Raw genomic sequence first — 19,558 nt, 5'->3', positions numbered from 1 at the left:
GATGTATGGGCAGAATGTAAAATCACAGTAGATTGGCCTAATGATGAGTACCCAAGAGATGTAAAAACAGGAGCCCGGTCAGACGAAGTGATGAGCAAATATCATCAGGTGATTACTTTTCTGAAAGGGAAAATTCCACCAAAAGAAACTGATTGGGAAAAAATAGACAGAATCACCCAGGAAAAAGACGAGTCAGTACATTTGTATTACGAACGTCTCTTACAGGTGTTCAAGCAATACAGTGGGTTTGAGAACATTGAGAATAAAGACATGATTCATTTTGTGTATCGATTTGTGTCTGGGTTGAGGTTGGAAATACAGCAAATGATTAAACAGCATGTTATGCTGGCAAGCGAAGCCAATAGATGAAATCCTTAAGTATGCAAAGTATTGTAGGGATGAAATTGACAGTAGAGGAAGGTAATTAGAAGAAAAAGTAATGTGGACCCAAGTTAAATTAGCAGAATAGCAATAACTTCAGCTAAATAATCAGGCAGAAAACTTAGGAAAAGGGCCAGGTCAAGGTGAAAACAGTGTGGGTAAACAAAGAGGGAGAATGAGCAAAGAGGAGGCAAAGAAAAAGTTTCCCTGTCACAGGTGCGGAAAATTGGGGCATTGGAAAAACAAGTGTAAACTTATACAGAATAATAATGTCCAAACTAAAAATGTTAATCCACAAAAGCAGAATGAGCTGTTAATTAGGCAACCACAGCAGGTTGTACAGAGTCAATTGCCACCTGGCTCTATGCCAGATTTTGTGAGTCAAGCCAAGTACAGTGTGGACACCGGATTTCAGAGGGAAGTGGTAAGAAAAATTCTGTAACCCCACAGTTTCTTTTGCAGGATTAATTGTTTGAGGCGGAATCCCAATGATGGTGCCTGAGTGGGGGAAAATGGAGTGTGTACTTGGCGCATCCTTGCCGGTAGATAAGTCAGGTCCATTTATAGGAGGTAAAGTTGAAGGAAAAGAAATCACCTTATTGGATACTGGTGCTACCCGTTCTACAGTGAGAACAGCAGACATCGCAAACCTATCCCTCGGGAGAAGGGATCCAAGTAGTGGGCGTTTCTAATAAACAAATTAGGACTCCAATTACCGAACCAATGGAGGTATTTATTGGCAACTTTAGAGAAATGCACACGTTTGTGGTGTGCGACTCAAGCCCCGTGAACCTGTTAGGAAGGAATTTATTGTGCAAAATGAACTGCACAATATTTTGCACACTGGATTGTGTTGCAATTCAGACTCCTGATGAAGACGGAGTATACAAGATCATGTTAGCTAAACAAGGAACAGAGTGAATGACATGTTTTCTACGATGACACCAGACGAGTTACCAGATTAGGTCCAAAATACAGTAAATTCTGATGTGTGGGATTTCACTGGAAAAGAGGTAGGATTAATGACAAATGTAGACCCAGTAAAAGTAACTGTAAAAGAAGGTGCTGTTTACCCGAATATTCGACAGTACAAAATTAGCCCAGAAATTAAAGCTGGTGTCGTAGCAGAGACTGACCAATTGCTTGCGCAAGGCATTTTAAAAGAAATAATGAGTAGTCCCTGTAATTCACCTATGATTGGTATAAAGAAACCGAACGGAAAATATAGAGTGGTTCAAGACTTGAGGAAAATTAACAAAATTGTCGTACATTGTTGTCCGATAGTGCCAAATCCAGCAATAATCTTATATCAGATACCGTGGAACGCAGGGTGGTTCACTGTCATTGATTTATGACATGCCTTTTTCTCCATTCCATTGCATCCTGATAGCCAATTTTTATTCTCGTTCAAATTTGATGAGCATGTTTACGTTTGGAATCGTGTTCCACAAGGGTAGACTGAAAGTCGTACAATTTTCAATCAGATTTTGAAAAAATTTCTTGAATCTCTGGTGTTGCCAAGACAATCAGTCTTGGTGCAATACATTGACGACTCACTAGTCGGGTGAAAAACTCGGAATTACTGTATCATTGATTCCATTGCGTTATTGAATCACCTTGCAGAAGGTGGACATAAAGTGTCGCCAGAAAAATTACAATTTTGCACACCTTTGGTCAAATATTTGGGACACCAAATAGAAAGAGGTGTCAGAAGAGTGACCTCAGAAAGAATAAAAATAATAAGACATATGCAGTTACCAGAGACCCAGAAAGAAATAGGGATGTTTCTTGGAGTAGTAGGTTATTGCAGGCAGTGGATTGTGGAATGTGCAGTACTAGCTAAACCTTTGATACAAATGACTAAGAAACAAGCAAAAGACCCAGTAGAATGGGATGATGAAAGCATGACCGCTTTTGTGAAACTATGAAACTGTCTATGTGAAGCACCTGCTTTAGGTATGCCAGATTATTCCAAAGAATTCACATTATTCTGTGATATAAGAGACAATTGTGCACTCTCAGCCCTAACACAGACATGGCCTAATGCGACGTCCTGTGGCATATTTCACTGCTACTTTGGACCCAGTGGCATCTGCATTGCAAGGATGTCTAAAAGCTGTAGCAGCAACATGCGGGAGTCTAGAACAAAGTGAATCCATTGTAATGGGATACCCTGTAATGGTGTATGTCCCACATGCAGTTGTAATTCTGTTAACACGAGCTCGAACTCAGTACCTTACTCCTAGTCTGCTGACAAAACATGAGCGAGTCATATTAGGGGCTGAGAATATAACGATAGTCAGATGTACGGTCTTAAACCCTGCAACTCTGTTGCCTGATTCACATTTTGAAGAAGTAAAAGATGAAGTTGAACATGAAGGCCTTGATGTCACAGAATTATGTACCATACCCCGTCCAGACATACAGGCGGAACCATTAAAGAATGCAGAACATGAGCAGTTTGTAGATGGCTTGTGTATGCACCATGAGGAAGAAGGATTGAGTGCTGCTTATGCTGTATGCACATTGGCTGGAATAACCGAAGCATCTTATTTACCAGGAGTCAAGTCTGCACAAATAGCTGAATTGATAGCTTTAATTAAAGCTTGCGCAAAACTGGGAAAAATTGGAGAGTAACCATTTACACTGACAGTCAGTATGGTTATGGGGTTGTGCATGATTTTGGCCAGCTCTGGATGGAAAGGGATTTCATGACTTCTTCAGGAACCCCTATCAAAAATGTAAATTTTGTAAAATAATTAATTGAAGCAATTCAATTACCAAAAGAAGAGGTTGTGGTCAAGTGTGCTACTCACCAGTCAGGGAATGATCAGGTGACAGCTGGTAATCGTTATGCTGACCAAGTGGCCCAACATTGTACTAAATACCAAATAGCAGTAAACAAGAAAATTGATGCAAGTGGAATCAGCTGCCAACTTGGGGTACTTGGGGGTATAGGAACATGGGAGGAAGTGAGATAATTACAAGACAAAGCAGAGACAAATGAAAAGGAAGAATGGGAGAAAATAGGTTGTCAGAGAAGTGCTGAGGATGGTGTGTGGACCTACCTGGATGGAAGACCTGTGTTACCTGACTGTATACTTGCACCAATAGCTAGAATGTATCATGGAGACACAGACATAGGCAGAGATGTTATGATTAGGCTCTTTCGACAAGATTGGTTTAATGCAAGGTTCAGGAATGTTGCAGAGAGTCTTTGCTAGAGATGCTTAATTTGGCCACAAATGAACCCAGGCAGGAAAACAGTGGTTTGCACAGGGAAAATTGGAAAAGCTGAACGTCCATTTATAAGACTTCAAATTGATTTTATCCAGTTACCTGCCTGTTGAGGATTGAATTATGTACTTGTCATTGTTTGTTTGTTTTCAAAGTGGGTGGAAGCATACCCAACCAGAAGAAATGACAGCTTGACAGAGGCCCAACTCCTATTAAGGGGGACTCATTCCTCGCTTCGGTTTTCCAGTAACTATTGAATCAGACCGAGGGTCTCATTTTAATAATGAAATAATTCGATTAATTTGTAAAGCATTCAAAATTTAACAAAAACTGTACTGTGCATATCGTCTAGAGGCTTCTAGAGTGGTAGAACAACTAAATGGCCCAATCATGTCAAGGCTGGGAAAAGTGTGTGCATCCACCCCACTGGAGTGGCCTAATGCTTTACATCTTGTCCTGATGGGACTCAGACAAAAATACAGGCTTGAGTCCCCATGAGATACTCATGGGAAGGGCAATGAGGCAAGCATGTATACCAGGACATAAGCTGTTGAATATATCTGATGATTTGGTACTGGAGTATTGCAAAGAGTTGGCTGACCAAGTGCATTCTATCTCTCACCAGGTTGGGGAAGACACGGTTGCCAGGCAGCCAAACCAAGCACATGATCTGAATCCTGGTGACTGGGTAGTAGTGAAAGATCACACTCGAGAATCGTGCCTAGCACCAAGGTGGGGAAAGCAACATCAGGTTACATTGGTTACAACAGCTGTAAAATGTGCAGGCTTGCCTAATTGGATACATGCAAGCCATACGAAGAGAGTACCAGCACCTGACGAAGTAGATTCAAAACAAACTCAAGTGGTTGAAGGGGCTGATGGTTGTACAGTTGAAGAATCACAGGCAATAGATGTTGCAGTAGCTGATCAAGAACTACCTAGCACTAGTCAGGACGACTGGATCCCAGCAGTGGACATACCTGAAATCATTGTAAGAACCAGAAGTCAAACTCAATTAGAAAGAAAGGATGAGAGTGAGGACGAGACAGGAATAGAAGAACGTACTCAGATTACAGAAAATAAAGCTAACATCAAATCTGAGGAGGACCAGATAAAGAAAGAGCAATGTACTCAGACAGAAGCAAATAAAGCAACACTTGTGAGTCTGAGGAGGGACAGATAGGCATTAGAGAAAACGCAGAGGCATAAGAAGTCCAAGAAATTATAAGACCTGAGCAGGACCAGTTAGGTAAAGAAAAACAAGTTCAGGAAGATGAAGGAGAACAAAGTCAAAGCAAGCTAACTCCTGAACAGGGTCAGAATAGCGAAGAAGAACACATCTAGCAAGAAAAAGCAAATGTAACAATCCCTGTACAAGGTCAGATAGAGGAAATCTGAAGACGGAACTAATCAAGGTGTGCCACAAATCAACGAAAACAAAAGAGCACTTGAAGAGACTGAAAGCACAGTGCAAGCTAAAAGACTCAGAAAAGGTGATACTTGGCCTAGTATTATCAAGAGACTGAAATATCACCTTAAGACAATAAATGAAGAACCTGACCAAGTAAACGAAGTGACAAGCCAATCTGGGCCATCTACTGAAAAGCCAAGAAGGAGAAGCCCACGATTTCAAAGACTGAATAATACACTCAAAGGTCCTGAATGGACATATGTAATCCTTGAAGATTTACAGAATCTAGAAATAAGTTGAGATAGTGATGAAGAATTAAATGTTGATCAAATAGACGAAGAAGTGAGACCAACTTGAAGGAAAGAGATTCCCTAGGTTGTACCCTGTACAAAACTCAAAAGAGAGGAAAAATGTTTGTAGTCTGAAATGGCTGATAGTAGAGCTAGCTGCTGGTAAACCGAAACGAAGATGTATACAAAGATGCTGTAGAATGGGTATATGTAGCCTATTTTTAGTGCTTCTAGTATGGTTAGGAATGACAATAGCCATCCCTTACCTAATGATCAAAAACGAACAGAATAACACTAGTGCACATGGAAAGGTAGCTAACATTAAGCAAAATAGAGTAGAATTAGAAGCACAAGATGAGACAGATTTACATCATTGGGTAAATAAAAATGAAACTGATTTAAATGTTTTTGCTAATATGTTAGTGCACTATGTAGAAAACATGGAAGTTAGTGAATGTTATGTGTGTTTTTGTTTTTTGACTTTATTTTAGTTTAAATGGAACAGGTTACATACTTAGATCACATTTGTATACAAGAGACATTCCTTAATTGACCAGAGGACTTGCTGACAATAATTACTACATATAGTCACAGCGTTACACAACAGTTTGTGGACCAACCTTGCACATTTTCTGACACTTCTGAACGTGGATGTAACATTATATAAGAACACTAATAGATCAGAGGTATGCCGGGACTGGCTAGTTCTATCACTTTTAGTTAACAAGACTAACACAAGAAAGAAAGATTTCTGTTTTGAATTACATAGAATTGTTTCTGTTATTTACAGTATTCCCCTGATGAAGGTCGATACTGAAATGCATTGGGTGTTGTGAATACCGGGGCGGTTTTGACCGGAACGAACGGGGCGCGTTAGATGTGAGACGCTAATACGAACGAAGAGGTCGTCTTGAATAAGGATTTGTATTGGAATAAAAGAACAAAAAATAAGTATACTACGGAAGAAATTGGATAACTGGATCTGTAGGGGCCAGTCCCCAGACTGTTATAAGAAAACTTCATCAAACCGATATTTATGAAAATCGAGCGAAGGAAGAAGAGAACGCTGGCTACTAAGTCTGCAGATCTAACTTGCCCCTGGGAGTATTAACCTAAATTACATGATAGAGCAGCACGTGCCATCCTATCTGTGCATTTATACACAATGTATAGAGGATACCCTGTGTCCACACTATAAGGAGGCAAACTTTTCTCTGTCGGTCCTGAGGAAGGTGGTACAAGCCCACCCAAACGCGCGTCGACCTGGCGTGGAAATTCACGATTACTATCTGTGCCACCTCAGCTACAGAAAAAAGAGATTGTTCTAGTTGTAATGAGAAGTGTGTGTATATGTATGTATGAGTAATGTGTGAGTGTTGATAGGTGTGTGTTAGACAGGGTGTTCGTTCTTCATCTTTTAAAAAAAATGTATATATTGAATCGGAGAAGCATATAAATGATGTATTGAATTTTAATGTTTATATGACTAAAAAGCATTATGGATTAAAGGATGAAAATATACAGTAAAGAAAAAAAGGGAAAAAAAGTTTTTTGATATACATATGAAAAAAATAAAATACTGAAAATAATCGAAAAACAAATGTGTACCTGTGCTGATCTGAACTTTTTTGACCAAAATATATGAACTATGTCTTATGAAAAAGAATAGTGAGGCCACGAGGGAACTACCATTCCCCCATGATCTTCATGAATGGATTATTTTCTGTGAAACCACGTGGATATCCATGAACAAAAGAAATTAAAGACAAGAAATGAAGAGTTTCAATCATTTGATTTGATTATGTATTGGCATGATTTTGTTTCTTAAACATTTGGTGAATAATATTGAATAACATTTGTCATAATTTGGACGAGGCAGTCCATATAAGCAACAAGCAATTTTGGAAAAACGTAAGCACCTGAATGGGCATGTGAACAGTACGTCCCAACACACAGGTTCTGTTTTATCTTTATATACTTTTTCACCAGACAGAGGCTAGTCAAGATTTGGGACAGCACCAAACCATATTCGATTATAATTTATCAAAAAAAGCACACTATTAGGAGTGCAGGTTATCACACTTTTGACTTATTGTTACTTTAAAGGCTTCCCATACATACTGAACCGAGCCCTTATTCCTGGCGAAAAAGTCTGTGGTCTCTTCACCTACCTCTGTTTGGAGTCCAATACCGCTCCCGGTTCCAACTGCCAGCATCTTAAGGACTCAAGAAAGTTGGGTGGCACAATTGGCAAACACACAGGGCCATGGTCGGAGTATGTTCGGGCCAAATATTCGACCAACTGTATCCATGAGCGGACCCCCTGGAACAGACCCAGTAATCCAGCCGTGACCAGTTGGGATGTCCAGTCATATAATACGTGCCCTCTCTAGTAGATGGGTGAATGTATCGCCAGGCGTCGATAAGCCCATGGCCTAAAAATAATTGTGATAGGGTATCCTGCGTGTTGCTATAGTGTTGCGGGAGAGAGTTAGACCTATCCAACGCAGGGTTAAATGCGACATTAAAATCTCCTCCCTACAGTATGTGAGTGGATCCCACCTTAATTATCTGCCCCCAGAGGCTGGTGAGGCAGTCTGGGGCGTCTATATTGGGGCCATAACAGGAAACCATGGTTACTGATTGGGTGCCTAGCGTGCCACAGAGCGGCCAGCTGCGTCCCAAGGGGTCACTGCCTAGTACGAAGGGTGTGCCTCTTTTGATTAGTATGAGTGTACCTTGTGCATATGTGGAGTAGGATGAGAAAACCCTCATAGAGGCCCACCTGCTTCGGAAACATGACCATCGGCGGGGATCTATATGCGTTTCTTGCAACATTGCGATCTGTATATTGTGCCTGTCCAGACTCGCCAGGATTTGACGTCTTTTGCAGGGGTCTCCTAGCCCGCTTACATTCCACGTGAGTAGTTTAATTCGTATAGATTCAAAATGTGTCGTCCGGTTATGAGTGGATGGTTATTATGGGCAACGCGTGTGATTTCTAACATTCTTGTGGCAGCTGGACCACAATCATCCAACCTGCTGAACAACCTTTGCCTCCTGAGAAGAACAACATCTGCTAACATCCACAACCTAACCGTCCCCTCCCCAACAATTCCCCATCCTGTGCCAGTTAGGCTAGCACTGATACCCCGCCCTCCCCATCCCACAAGAGCACCCCAATCGTGCCAGTACTATGTTGCCCTCCCATCCTCCTAAGTATCCCAAAACAAAATGAGAACGATCTATGCTATGTGAGGTCACCACTGTAACTCCGTGTAATTGAAATTTACACTATATAGAACTTGAGTTGAAAACAAACAGAAAGGGGCATCTCCCACACAGTGGGGCACTGGTGAGCCACAACAACCCTTCCCATAGTCCCACTCCGCCTCTTTGCAGTGTCCATCTGTACCAGTACGGGGGTGGAGATGGAGTGGTAGGGGAAGGGGGCCTGACGATAAGTATTACCATATGGCCACCATCTGTCCTATAATAGTTGCGAGGGGTTGCAATATTGTAACGACACAATAACCCAAAAAAGAAAGATAGAAAAGAAAAGAAAAGAAAAAAATGTAGCATGTTTCGCCGTGAGGGCACTTAGCTGTTCTCAGTAGTCTTAGGCTTGAGGCAATGCCAGTAGAAAAAGAGTGACATGCAACTCCAGGCATCCCGGTCGTCCGAACTGTAGCTGCCTGGCAGGTTCTTTCAATATTCCCTAGCGCTGAATTGGCAAACACCTTCCCCACCCAGCCACCCAAGAGAATGCATCACAGTCGTCCATTAGAGAAGATGATCTGGACTGGCGTTCCCATTGAGGTGATCTCTGCTGTAGTTCTTTAAGAAAGTCTTCCACTTGCTGGGGATTGTTGCAGACAATCTTTTTGCCATTGTGAGATATCCGGAGCCTTGCAGGGTACATTAGGGAATATTCGATCTGAGCTTTTCGTAATTTGAGCTTTACTGACAGAAATTTCCTCCGCGTCTCCTGCGCTGCCATTGTGAAATCCTGATAAATAGTGTATTCATTCCCTTGCTGCTGCTTTAGTTCTCAGGCTTTCCGGAGGGCCACGCCTCGATCCCGGTAATTTAACAGCATTGCTATTATGGGTCACGGGGCAATTCCCGGGGGGGCCGAGGACCCACGGAGCGGTGCGCCCTCTCTACTACCATGTGCGCCGAGAAGGAGTCCGCTCCAAATGTAGTGACCAGCAGCCGTTCCACAAACTCCTCCATGTGACCAGTATTCGTGCTTTCATGTATTCCAAGAATGTGGATATTGTTGTGGCGTCTTCTGGCCTCCAAATCTTCCTTCTTCGCTGCTATAACCTTTAAAATGTTGTCTATGTGCGACACCTGCTTCTGCATCTGAGCCGTGGCATTCTCATTGTCCGATATCCGCCGTTCCGCTTCTTTAATTTGGCAGTCACGTTTGTCTACTTTTTGTACGAGGAAGTCCAGCCTACTGTTCATGTTGTCCATCTTTCCTGATAGGTCACTTAAACTATGCTTCATTGCGAGAAGGAGCATCTTTACATCCTCCTCCAGGGTTGGTGAGGGTGTGTGAGGCTGCTACGCACCAGTAGGTCCAGTTTCCGCCGAGTTGGAAATAGTGGATTTTTCTTGTTATCGAAGGTGAGACGGGGCTGTCGACAATCAGGTTTTCTCATCTTGGAGGTGGGTCGTAGCGAATTCCCTCTCTACCTGCAGCAGATGTTGTGGTACAGATTGTCCATGTCCATTCACCGCCGACCCCACCAACAAGCAGTTGTGTGACCTGCCGGTTCTGGCTTGCCGTTATCAACCCAGTTGCGAGGGATGTCAGTGGCAGCAGCCGCCATTCAGTGGGGAGCCACCCCCATTGCAATGCAGGCGAGTATGGGGCATAAGGCCAGATCCAGCAGCTCATGTGACTTATTTGGCCTTTCCTCACTTATCTGCAGCAGCTGCGTCTGGTCAGTTGGCACATGGGGCCACTTGCTGTGTTATTCTGTAGCTGATCTATCATCAGCCACCATATATTTGCACTACACCTGTATTTCAGGCCGTCACTTGCTGAGGCCTCTACCCCCTTCGACTCCCCTGTGCGTAGTACAGAGCGCCACGATCCTCAGGCTCTATTCATCCGCTTCCCTGCTTGTTCGGGCACTTCCTGAAAGAAGTATGGTATGCCGGCTCATGCAGTTTGCTGGAGTAATAGATCTGCCTCAGCGGGTCCAATGCAATATACTGTTCTGGTGCACAGTGAGGACCCAAGCCACTGCACACTCACCAACGGCTCACCTGTGGGGAACGAAATGTCATCCTTTTGTCCAAAGTTAATTTGTTTTACTCCCCCAGCAACCCAGGCAGTGTCATGCGAGGGGGGCTCAATGTGCAGATTGGGGCTTTCCAGCGGGCCCGCTTCACCGCACTTTCTTCCCGCTCGCACCTCAGGCGGCAGATGCAAATGGCACCGAGGACGCCTTCTGTCCCTGTGGCCGTCCTCTCCCCGCGCCCAATCACCGGCACACCTCTTCCAAGCATACTTGCGTTGGGGTGTAAGTTTGTTCTACGCTCGCCTCCACAGACCTCTGTGTTCCCGACCGCGGCTGCACATCAAAGGGCCCAGTGCCATGTAGAATCCCCGGGGCTCCCGCAGCACAGCGATCCATCCCAGGTAACCACGGCCACAGCGCCTCACTCCCCAGCAGCTGCTACTCACTCTGGTCTCGCCTCAACTTCTCAGTGGGTCAGGAATCTTTCACCCCAGTTGCATTCTCGTCTCAGCAGGCCAGCCGCCTGTGTTCACACCAATCCTTAGTGGTACAATAGGATAAATAATGGATCAAAATCGCCAGGCCACCAGAGCCTCACAGTGGTGCGGCCATCCTGACTGTGCGCCACCTAGCACCTCCCTAATGAATGTTATGTGTGCATGAAAATGCCAACATTTGTAGCAGAAGGAGTAACATATCATTTACCATTGAGATATGGTATTTCATGTAGTATTTTAGCTAGTTTTTTTTTATAGAACTGGAAAGTTACAATATTATTATTCTAATGTGGATGTGATTTTTTCGGAAATTCCTTTACGGAAAAATATGAACCCTTTCCTTAGTAGTAGAGATTTACAATTTATGGGTGGATACTTTCTAACCATGAAGACAATAGATATAGCTGAAGCACATAAGCATAACGTAACATGTAAATTACATGAAGAAAATATATTTTTTAATTTAGTAGAGAAAAGGAGACAGGATTTCCATAGAAGGGCTATTGAACCGAAACCTCAGATACCTAAATGGGCTGAGAGGGAATACCTTATCACAGTTGGCAAGACTCATGCTGCTATTTCCCTGGACCTTGAAAAGAAGGGGAAAATCTGTCTCCATAAGTTAAAAACAGAGTATAATAATATATGTATTGGTTCCAGTGAATGTGAGCGTAATTTCCTGATAATAGGGAGTTGGGGACCAAAAGGGGGAACAGATCCTGTATTTCCAGGAGTCTATTATGTTTGTGGAAATAAGGCTTATTTTAAGCTGCCTGACCACTGGTATGGAAGTTGCTATTTCAGAATAGTATTCCCAAAGGTGTACCATGTAAAAAGAATCACTGGAAGCAATGAAGAAATTAACGGACTAACAAGCAAGAAAAGGGATAGTTTTTTTTAGAAATTGTAGGAGGTATATTCAGTGCAGTGATACCTTCAGTGGGAGTAATTTTGAATACACAAAGAATTTGTAAATTATCAACAGTGGTGGATCGCTTATCGACTGACACTGCTGGAGGATTTTTATTGATCAATACTGAATAGGTTGCGGTAAGACGATGGTTTTGCAAAATCGACTTGCTCTTGACATAATATTGGCAAAAGAGGGCGGAGTCTGTAAAATGTTGAAGGCGCACCATTGTTGCACCTACATACCTTACAAAAGTGTTGAAATTGGGCAATATGTAAAAAAATCACAAATTTGGAAGAAGAATTGAAACCACTGGAAGTTGACAGTGTATGGAAGAAACTAACAAATAGTATTTCTTCTATAGGTACTTGGTTTTCTAATGTTGGGTAAAGTATTATAGGTCAAATTCTGATGCCAATAATAGGAATAACACTATTAGTTTTAACAATAATGGTTTGGTGCAAATGCTGTAGGAAAAGAAAATGGTATGGAGTGAATGAAAATGGAAGAAAAAGAAAATATGATGAAATTCAACTTGAAGAAATAAAAGGGGACTTTTACAAAAGAAGGAAAGGTTTTCAAAAGAGAAAGGGAAAGGAAAATTCCAAGGTAATAGAAGAAATAGAACAGGGAAATTGCTAAGGTTGGCATCTGGTTTAAGAAATTAGTGATGGCATAGAATGCAATTAAAGAGGGTTTCATACATAAAGAAACTTGCTTGCATTCAATCCTCTCGAAATAATATGTAATAATGTAACCAACATGTTTTGTAGGTACTAATAATTGCATCACATAACATTTATTCTATCTTGGGGAAACTTTTAAATGTGCTTTACTAACAAGTAACCCGGGTGTCTTAAAATGGCTGCTGGAAATGCAGGAACTCTTCTGCGCATGCGTCTACTGCATCTACGTAGTATGACGTCCTTTGCTTTGGTAGGAAATCTTTGAAACTGCACAGTAGTATTTAAGATGGCTGCTTCGAATCTCACATGATAATGAACATGCTACGCAGAAACTAAATCGTGATTGTCTTACAAAACTGATAATGCAATAGTTTAAAAAAAAAAAGGGAATTAGAGTAGGAATAAGTGGTATACAGTGCATTCATTTATACTTGTATCCTAACATGTGTTTCTTTGACTTTATTATTAGTTCGTATTTGGGCCTGGAGGGTGACTGAAAGCGCCATCTGGTCATGGGGAACACACGTGCATCGAACATTGCAAACTTCACAAGATGACATTGAAAGGCTGCCAAGAGTACAGTGACCGGAGGATACTCCTGGGAACAGCACCCCTTGAGCCGAAGAAGGGAAGATGAAAACAAGAGTTTGCTTACATTGTTATAAACCCAATGTGAAATACGGGTGGGAAAAATAAAGCATGGGAAATCAAAGTAAGGGGAGGGAACAGAACAATGAACCTAAGAAAATTGACATTACATAGTATGGTGTGATGACTTCTCCCCATCCTATTGTCCAAGCACCACATGGGAATACACACATATTGAAACATTGGAGGGTGTACATACATTGAGAATAGTATAACTAAGGTAGGCTCAGTCAGTTAGACTGTCACTGACTTGTCAGACTTATCACCAACCCATCATTGCTGCAGAGGACGCCGGAGGCCACGGAGGTCAGAGATGCTGTCCGAGCACTCTGACAGAAGAATTGAGAATGGTGAGTCGGAGAGGGAGAAGAGCCAGAGAGATTGCTGAAGAAGACAAACCTGTCCATCTAGAAGGGGAGAATTGAGAGCAGTACCAGAGAGGAGTGTAACGCTGGTATTGCACTTAGACGAGGTTATCTGTCCTGTACCTGTCCTGAACTGTTGACTCCTGACTACTCAGGAGTCCCTTTTGTCCAGCCCTTGGCCAGGGGTTGGTCATCACACCATTCTAGGTAAATCTAAATCTGTGTGGTATGTCCTTGTGCCGTTTCCTTTTCCACCCATCCCAGGTACCAACATCATAAGATTTTACTAAGTCTTTCTCTCTTTACTTAAATCATAACTTCTCTTCCAAAGGTTTTGGTGTTTGACATGTACTGGTATTTGACTCACAAAGTTATTGCATAGATAAAGGTTTTAAGACTCCCCCAAGTCTGTGGTCATTCAGATAAAAAGCGAAATGCCATTTATGCCTATTATGCTAACCACCTGATCTATCGACCAGAGGAAATTGAGAACTAACGTGATAAACCATTGGTAAGAAATGGTGTATAGGTATTATTCACTATAAGGTAAATTTAAGCCCTGATCACCAGCGTATGAATACCAGTTTATTGTAGGAATGTTTTATGGGCCCAGGTGAGTATGGTGTTAAGAATAAACCCAAGCTGGTAATCTCGCTCCATCATTATACGAATGCAATAGCAGCTCTTCCAATCATCATAGCTCTAAATTTCTCTTCTCTAGGATGCACTGTTCATTGCTTTCTCTGTATACACTTACATTTAATGCTTTAAACTTGATCTTTTCCTTTGATTGTTGTTCCAGCAATTCTTTCATCTCCTTTTTCAGTGGATATAACCAGCTCTTGCACTTTATCTGCAGAGGAAGATGTGCAAGTATTTTAGAACATGCATTGCAGCACAATTCAAGCCCATATCAAAAAGTTTATGACACATATGGTATAAAATATTTGGAAGAATTCAGTTCTGCACTTCTGTCTTGAAATCAAAATCCAAAAACAGACCAGGTTACAGACTTTAAACAGACAATCAGTAATAATAAATAAAGGAAATATGTTGTTGATACTGATCAAAAGGTTAATACGATGTCAATGATTACCGTGAAGTGTGCAGGCCTGACAAAGGCAATACCAATAAATGCAATATCCATGTAAGTCATAACCTGTGCCCACACACAACCAAGCCAATACCCGCCAATGCAATGTCAACGTATGTCATAAAATGGACGTGCACAGCAGCGCAGACACTGGCAATGACGATGGCAATGTATGCTCAAATGACGATACTGTTACCAGTAAGAACAATGCCAATGTACGGTATGACCTAAGCAAACGTAATCATGTCAATACCAGTAAAAATAATATAAATGTATGCTATGATAAGGATGTCAATACAAATGATACCAGTGACTGCCATATTATTTTTAATAGTTCTAATGAACGGACATCATTGCTGTCGAATTCACTCAAAGTGACTTCCCTATCAACCAGAGTCGGAGATAAGTGGTTAGACAGGTCCCAAGATCCACGCCTATTGAATACCAGGTCACAGGTGGGGCCTCTCTAACCTAAAGACAAATGTGCACCCAGGGAAAACCCTGATCGGTCCCACAGATAGATAATTGGACCACAAACAAATCCAACGAAATTGGCCCTAATAAAACCATTTTGGCTAAGGGTTGCGTTCCCCAAAAATACCACATGTAGAAAGAAACACTGAACCAATAAGGACAGAACATGCACACCGCAAGTAGTGATCACGCGCTCATCGTGCTGGACATCTGGACAAATACAAACTGGACCTCACTAGCTCTCCCCGAGGTCGAGAGCCGCCTGTGTCCTTATCAGATGACCCGCGCTTGCTCATTTACAACTGAGATACTTTTTTGGAATGGAGAAGATTGTTTTATTGTACCTCATGAATTCTATATAACAGCAGCCAACCCTTTGTACACCAAGAGACTTTGAGCAGACGCACTCTGTCGAGGCTCTTCCGGCTGCCACATTTCATTAAACCAACTTGTTCTTGTTTTGCCAAACGCCTCTTATCTTTTTAATTATTGAAAGGTGAATTCATACTCGAGCAACAATACCATAGTCATGTACATGTAGTAATGCATGCAATGATAGAAAGAGGGGCACACAGGACACAAAGGTCTCAATACGAGTTGGCCAAAATCTGATGCAATATTTATTGCATCTGATTGGGAACTGCAGGTAGTGGATGAATCATATTTGGAATTATCACTGAAAGAGCACATAAACCTGCTTTGCTGATGGAAGCATGCAAGGCACACCAATATTGGTGAATGTTGAGAGATGTTTCCTCCTTGTGATTGGTTGGTTTACTACATTGAATTAAATAGCCATTTTGAAATTGTCATTCTCTGTATTAAGTACTGTATCAGCTTCAACTCACACACAAGGAAAGTGGAATACACGAACAAGCAATGCCCTAGCCACTACATTCTCTCAATTTTCATAAGCCAGTGTAATTCTTTATAAAGTTTATTTCGAAGGCTCTTACAGAATTTTTTTTTTTTTTTAAACCTATACAATTGCGTGAAGGTGTTGAGTTAGGATCGAACTAACTACTTACATTAATTTTTTGTCTCATAAATATGGCAAGGGCTACAGCTTGCAGCATCCAAAAGTTCACAACCAATCAGGTACGTGGGACTGCATTTGGTCAACAATAGCAAAGCAAGGAGAGCTTGGGTTAGCAGAGGGAACTCCTATCTCTGGCTGCAGCATGATCTCAACGGAGCTTTGACAGAGGTGGTATTTTAATTCAGACAAAAAGCTCCCTGAGCAAGTGACACACAAATCCATGTCTATGGCAGAGGCTAATAACAGAATATAAACAGCCCAAACCTCTCTCAGATCACATTGTGTATTGGAAAGTATTGTGCTAAAGTATTGTGAGAGGGTCTGAAAAAAAACTCCTTATACGATGGAGGGCTGAAAAATCAAGGAGATGTATTTTTTTATCTGCAAACTATTTTACATTTTTTTAAGTCTTTACATGATAAAACAGAGAAAATCATTGGCTGCAAATGGTACTAAATGTACATTATGCAGCATCAGTCAGTGACATAAGTCGGATGTTCTAAATAGACTATTAGACAATTTTGGCTTCATTTGGTTTTGCCAGCACAGCGCAAATCTCTTGTATTTAATATATCTTAAAAGGTGGCTCTTATCAGTTCCCATGGCTGAATTACTGTGTTCATTCGAGATAGTGTGGCACTTTTTTTTTGTTGACTTCCCCTGGCGGCACACATTTACGATACTTCTAATAAAGCTGTTCACACTCTTTAAGCTCCATTACCTGTCAAGATAAGATCTCTTCCCACGGAAAAGGCAGACAGCTTCTAACAGTATGCTGGACTGCTTGCTTTTTTATTACTTTGTAGTGTAAATTAGATGCTTTAGCCTAAGAACGATTGTGGCATTTCCTATTCATGCCTCAGTACCTTTCTTTGCACTTTGTTGGCATTATTGCATTGATTTTTTCAACTTAATCTATTTAGTCATTATGATCAAATTCTAAATGTTCTAATAAACGCTGCATGTTACAAATAAAGTTAATATACAAGAGCTATGCTACATTTTACGACTCAATAGGCAGCTACAAGTGCAGTTACATTGCAGAGAACTGGGTCATGATTTGAATGGGCAGCAGATGCAGTAGCAACAGTACTAAAAGTTGTCAGAACTCCTCTAAACACAAAATATTGCTATATTTGACTACTTAACAGGCAGTGAAAATTGCAGTTACCTTGCAGTTAAAAGGGACTTGATTTGAATAGTGCAACATGTTCAGTGGCACTGGGGCCAAAAGCTCTATTGACCCCACTAAACCCAGATTATTGCTAAAATGTAAAACTAAATAGACAGTTACAAGTACAGTTGCCTTGCAGACAACAGGGTCATGACGTCAAGTGTGCAGCAAGTGCAGTAGCACCATGCTCAAAAGTTGTAAGAACTCCTCTAAACACATAACACTGCTATAATTTACTACTATACAGGCAGTCACAATTGCAGTTCCCTTCCAGTTTAAAGTTGCTTGATTTAAATGGTGCAGGAGGTACAGTGGCAACGGGGCCAAAGTGCTCATAACTCCACTAAACACCAAATATTGCTATATTTTTCTACTAAACAGCCAGTCACAAGTGCAGTTAACTTTTAAGAACTAGGGTCATGATTTGAATGGGGCAGCAGGTGGAGTGGCACCTGCCCAAACGGTTGTCAGAACTCTACTAAACATCAAATTATGCTATATGTTATTCCTTAACAGGCAACCACAAGTGCAGTTACCTTGCAGACTGAACAAGAAATTGAAGCGGGTAAGCCTCAGACTTGAGAGCCCAGCAATTGCCGAAATGGCGTATTTCAAAAATCCACTAATTTAATCAAAGTTCAATCCTTTTATTGAAAATTGTATACAATTCATTCCTCAGTTGTACTGGTTACATAGTAAACGGTTAAAAAGTATAAATGCTTCTACACAGCAGCTGTGTGAAAACTTCTTGCTGTCGTATGCCCATACTTTTAAACAAATCGTTCAGTGAGTCTTCATATTCCCAATGCATTTCAAGCTTTTACGGTCGCTCTTCTTCAGGGGATCACTGTAAGTTTAAGCAAACATAACCGTCATGAATTAACATGAACCTACCGTATATTTCACGTTACATAGCTGTTTTCAAAAAAAATTTTCACTGATTAACATTTTCCCGCTATGCGCCACATAATGGCACACATTATTTTCAAATAAAATAGAAGGTTGTCATGATCGAAGGTAGGCATAAGAGAATTCAGCGTGTTAACTCGATTTATAATGAATATCAGCCCGTCATTTTATAACGTCGAGGGTAATGAAGCGATGTATACATAAGAAAAAGCACGATGATGTTAGATTTGTTTCATGTGTAAATTCGTAGTGCCATTATGTGGCGCATAGCGGGAAAATGTTAATCAGTCAACATATTTTTTTGAAAACAGCTATGTAACGTGAAATATACGGTTGGTTCATGTTAATTCATGACGGTTATGTTTGCTTAAACTTACAGTGATCCCCGAAGAAGAGCGACCGTAAAAGCTCGAAATGCATTGGGAATATGAAGACTCACTGAACGATTTGTTTAAAAGTATGGGCATACAACAGCAAGAAGTTTTCACACAGCTGCCGTGTAGAAGCATTTATACTTTTTAACCGTTTACTATGTAACCAGTACAACTGAGGAATGAATTGGATACAATTTTCAATAAAAGGATTGAACTTTGATTAAATTCGTGGATTTTTGAAATACGCCATTTCGGCAATTGCTGCGCTCTCAAGTCTGAGGCTTACCCGCTTCAATTTCTTGTTCAGTATTCACCCAGCTGGTCCTAGGACAGACCGCCTTGAGAGCACGCCAAGTACTCAGAACATCGTTAAAAGGAGTAAACATTGCTCAACACCAGGAGTGCGCTTGCATTTTCCATATTGCTTATATATCCTTGTCCTAAACAAGCTGCACCCATGATTACTAAGGACAAAACAAGAACTCAATGACCATTCGCAGACAGGAACGTTGTACCATTATCCGGCAGTTGGCAATATAGCACGTTGGACTTTGCGTGTAACAACTGTATTACATGTTTCAATATGTGGTACATTGGTACCTTAAACCACCATGCTCTGATTGACATCAGTAAAATCTTATAAGGGAGGGCGGGGTATACGAGTTTGAATTTCCTTGATTGATTTTTCACAATTCTAGCATGTCGAACACATATTTTTGTGCACAAAGGGGCGGGTACATCGAGGGTTAACAGCCGGCATTATGGAGGTTGGAGCTTTAAGTGAGGTTTAATGATTGTGTCAATGCACATTG

The 19,558-nt window shown here is 41.3% G+C and overlaps 1 protein-coding gene across 2 annotated transcripts in view; it reads right to left on the bottom strand.

Annotated features, from left to right (window-relative positions):
- The window catches only part of LOC147701892 (E3 ubiquitin-protein ligase TRIM39-like), a 227,115-nt gene that overhangs the window by 159,725 nt on the left and 47,832 nt on the right, over positions 1–19,558 (bottom strand). For both annotated transcript variants that reach the window (XM_086930520.1, XM_086930521.1), the window contains exon 2: positions 14,441–14,536. In XM_086930520.1, coding sequence (XP_086786646.1) covers positions 14,441–14,536 — 96 coding nt within the window. The remainder of the gene's footprint in view (positions 1–14,440; positions 14,537–19,558) is intronic.

Source organism: Lissotriton vulgaris, chromosome 7 (genome assembly GCF_964263255.1).
Source record: "Lissotriton vulgaris chromosome 7, aLisVul1.2, whole genome shotgun sequence".
Taxonomy (NCBI): domain Eukaryota; kingdom Metazoa; phylum Chordata; class Amphibia; order Caudata; family Salamandridae; genus Lissotriton; species Lissotriton vulgaris.
The sequence above is the reverse complement of the archived record's forward strand: the minus strand, read 5'-3'. Positions and strand labels throughout refer to the sequence as shown.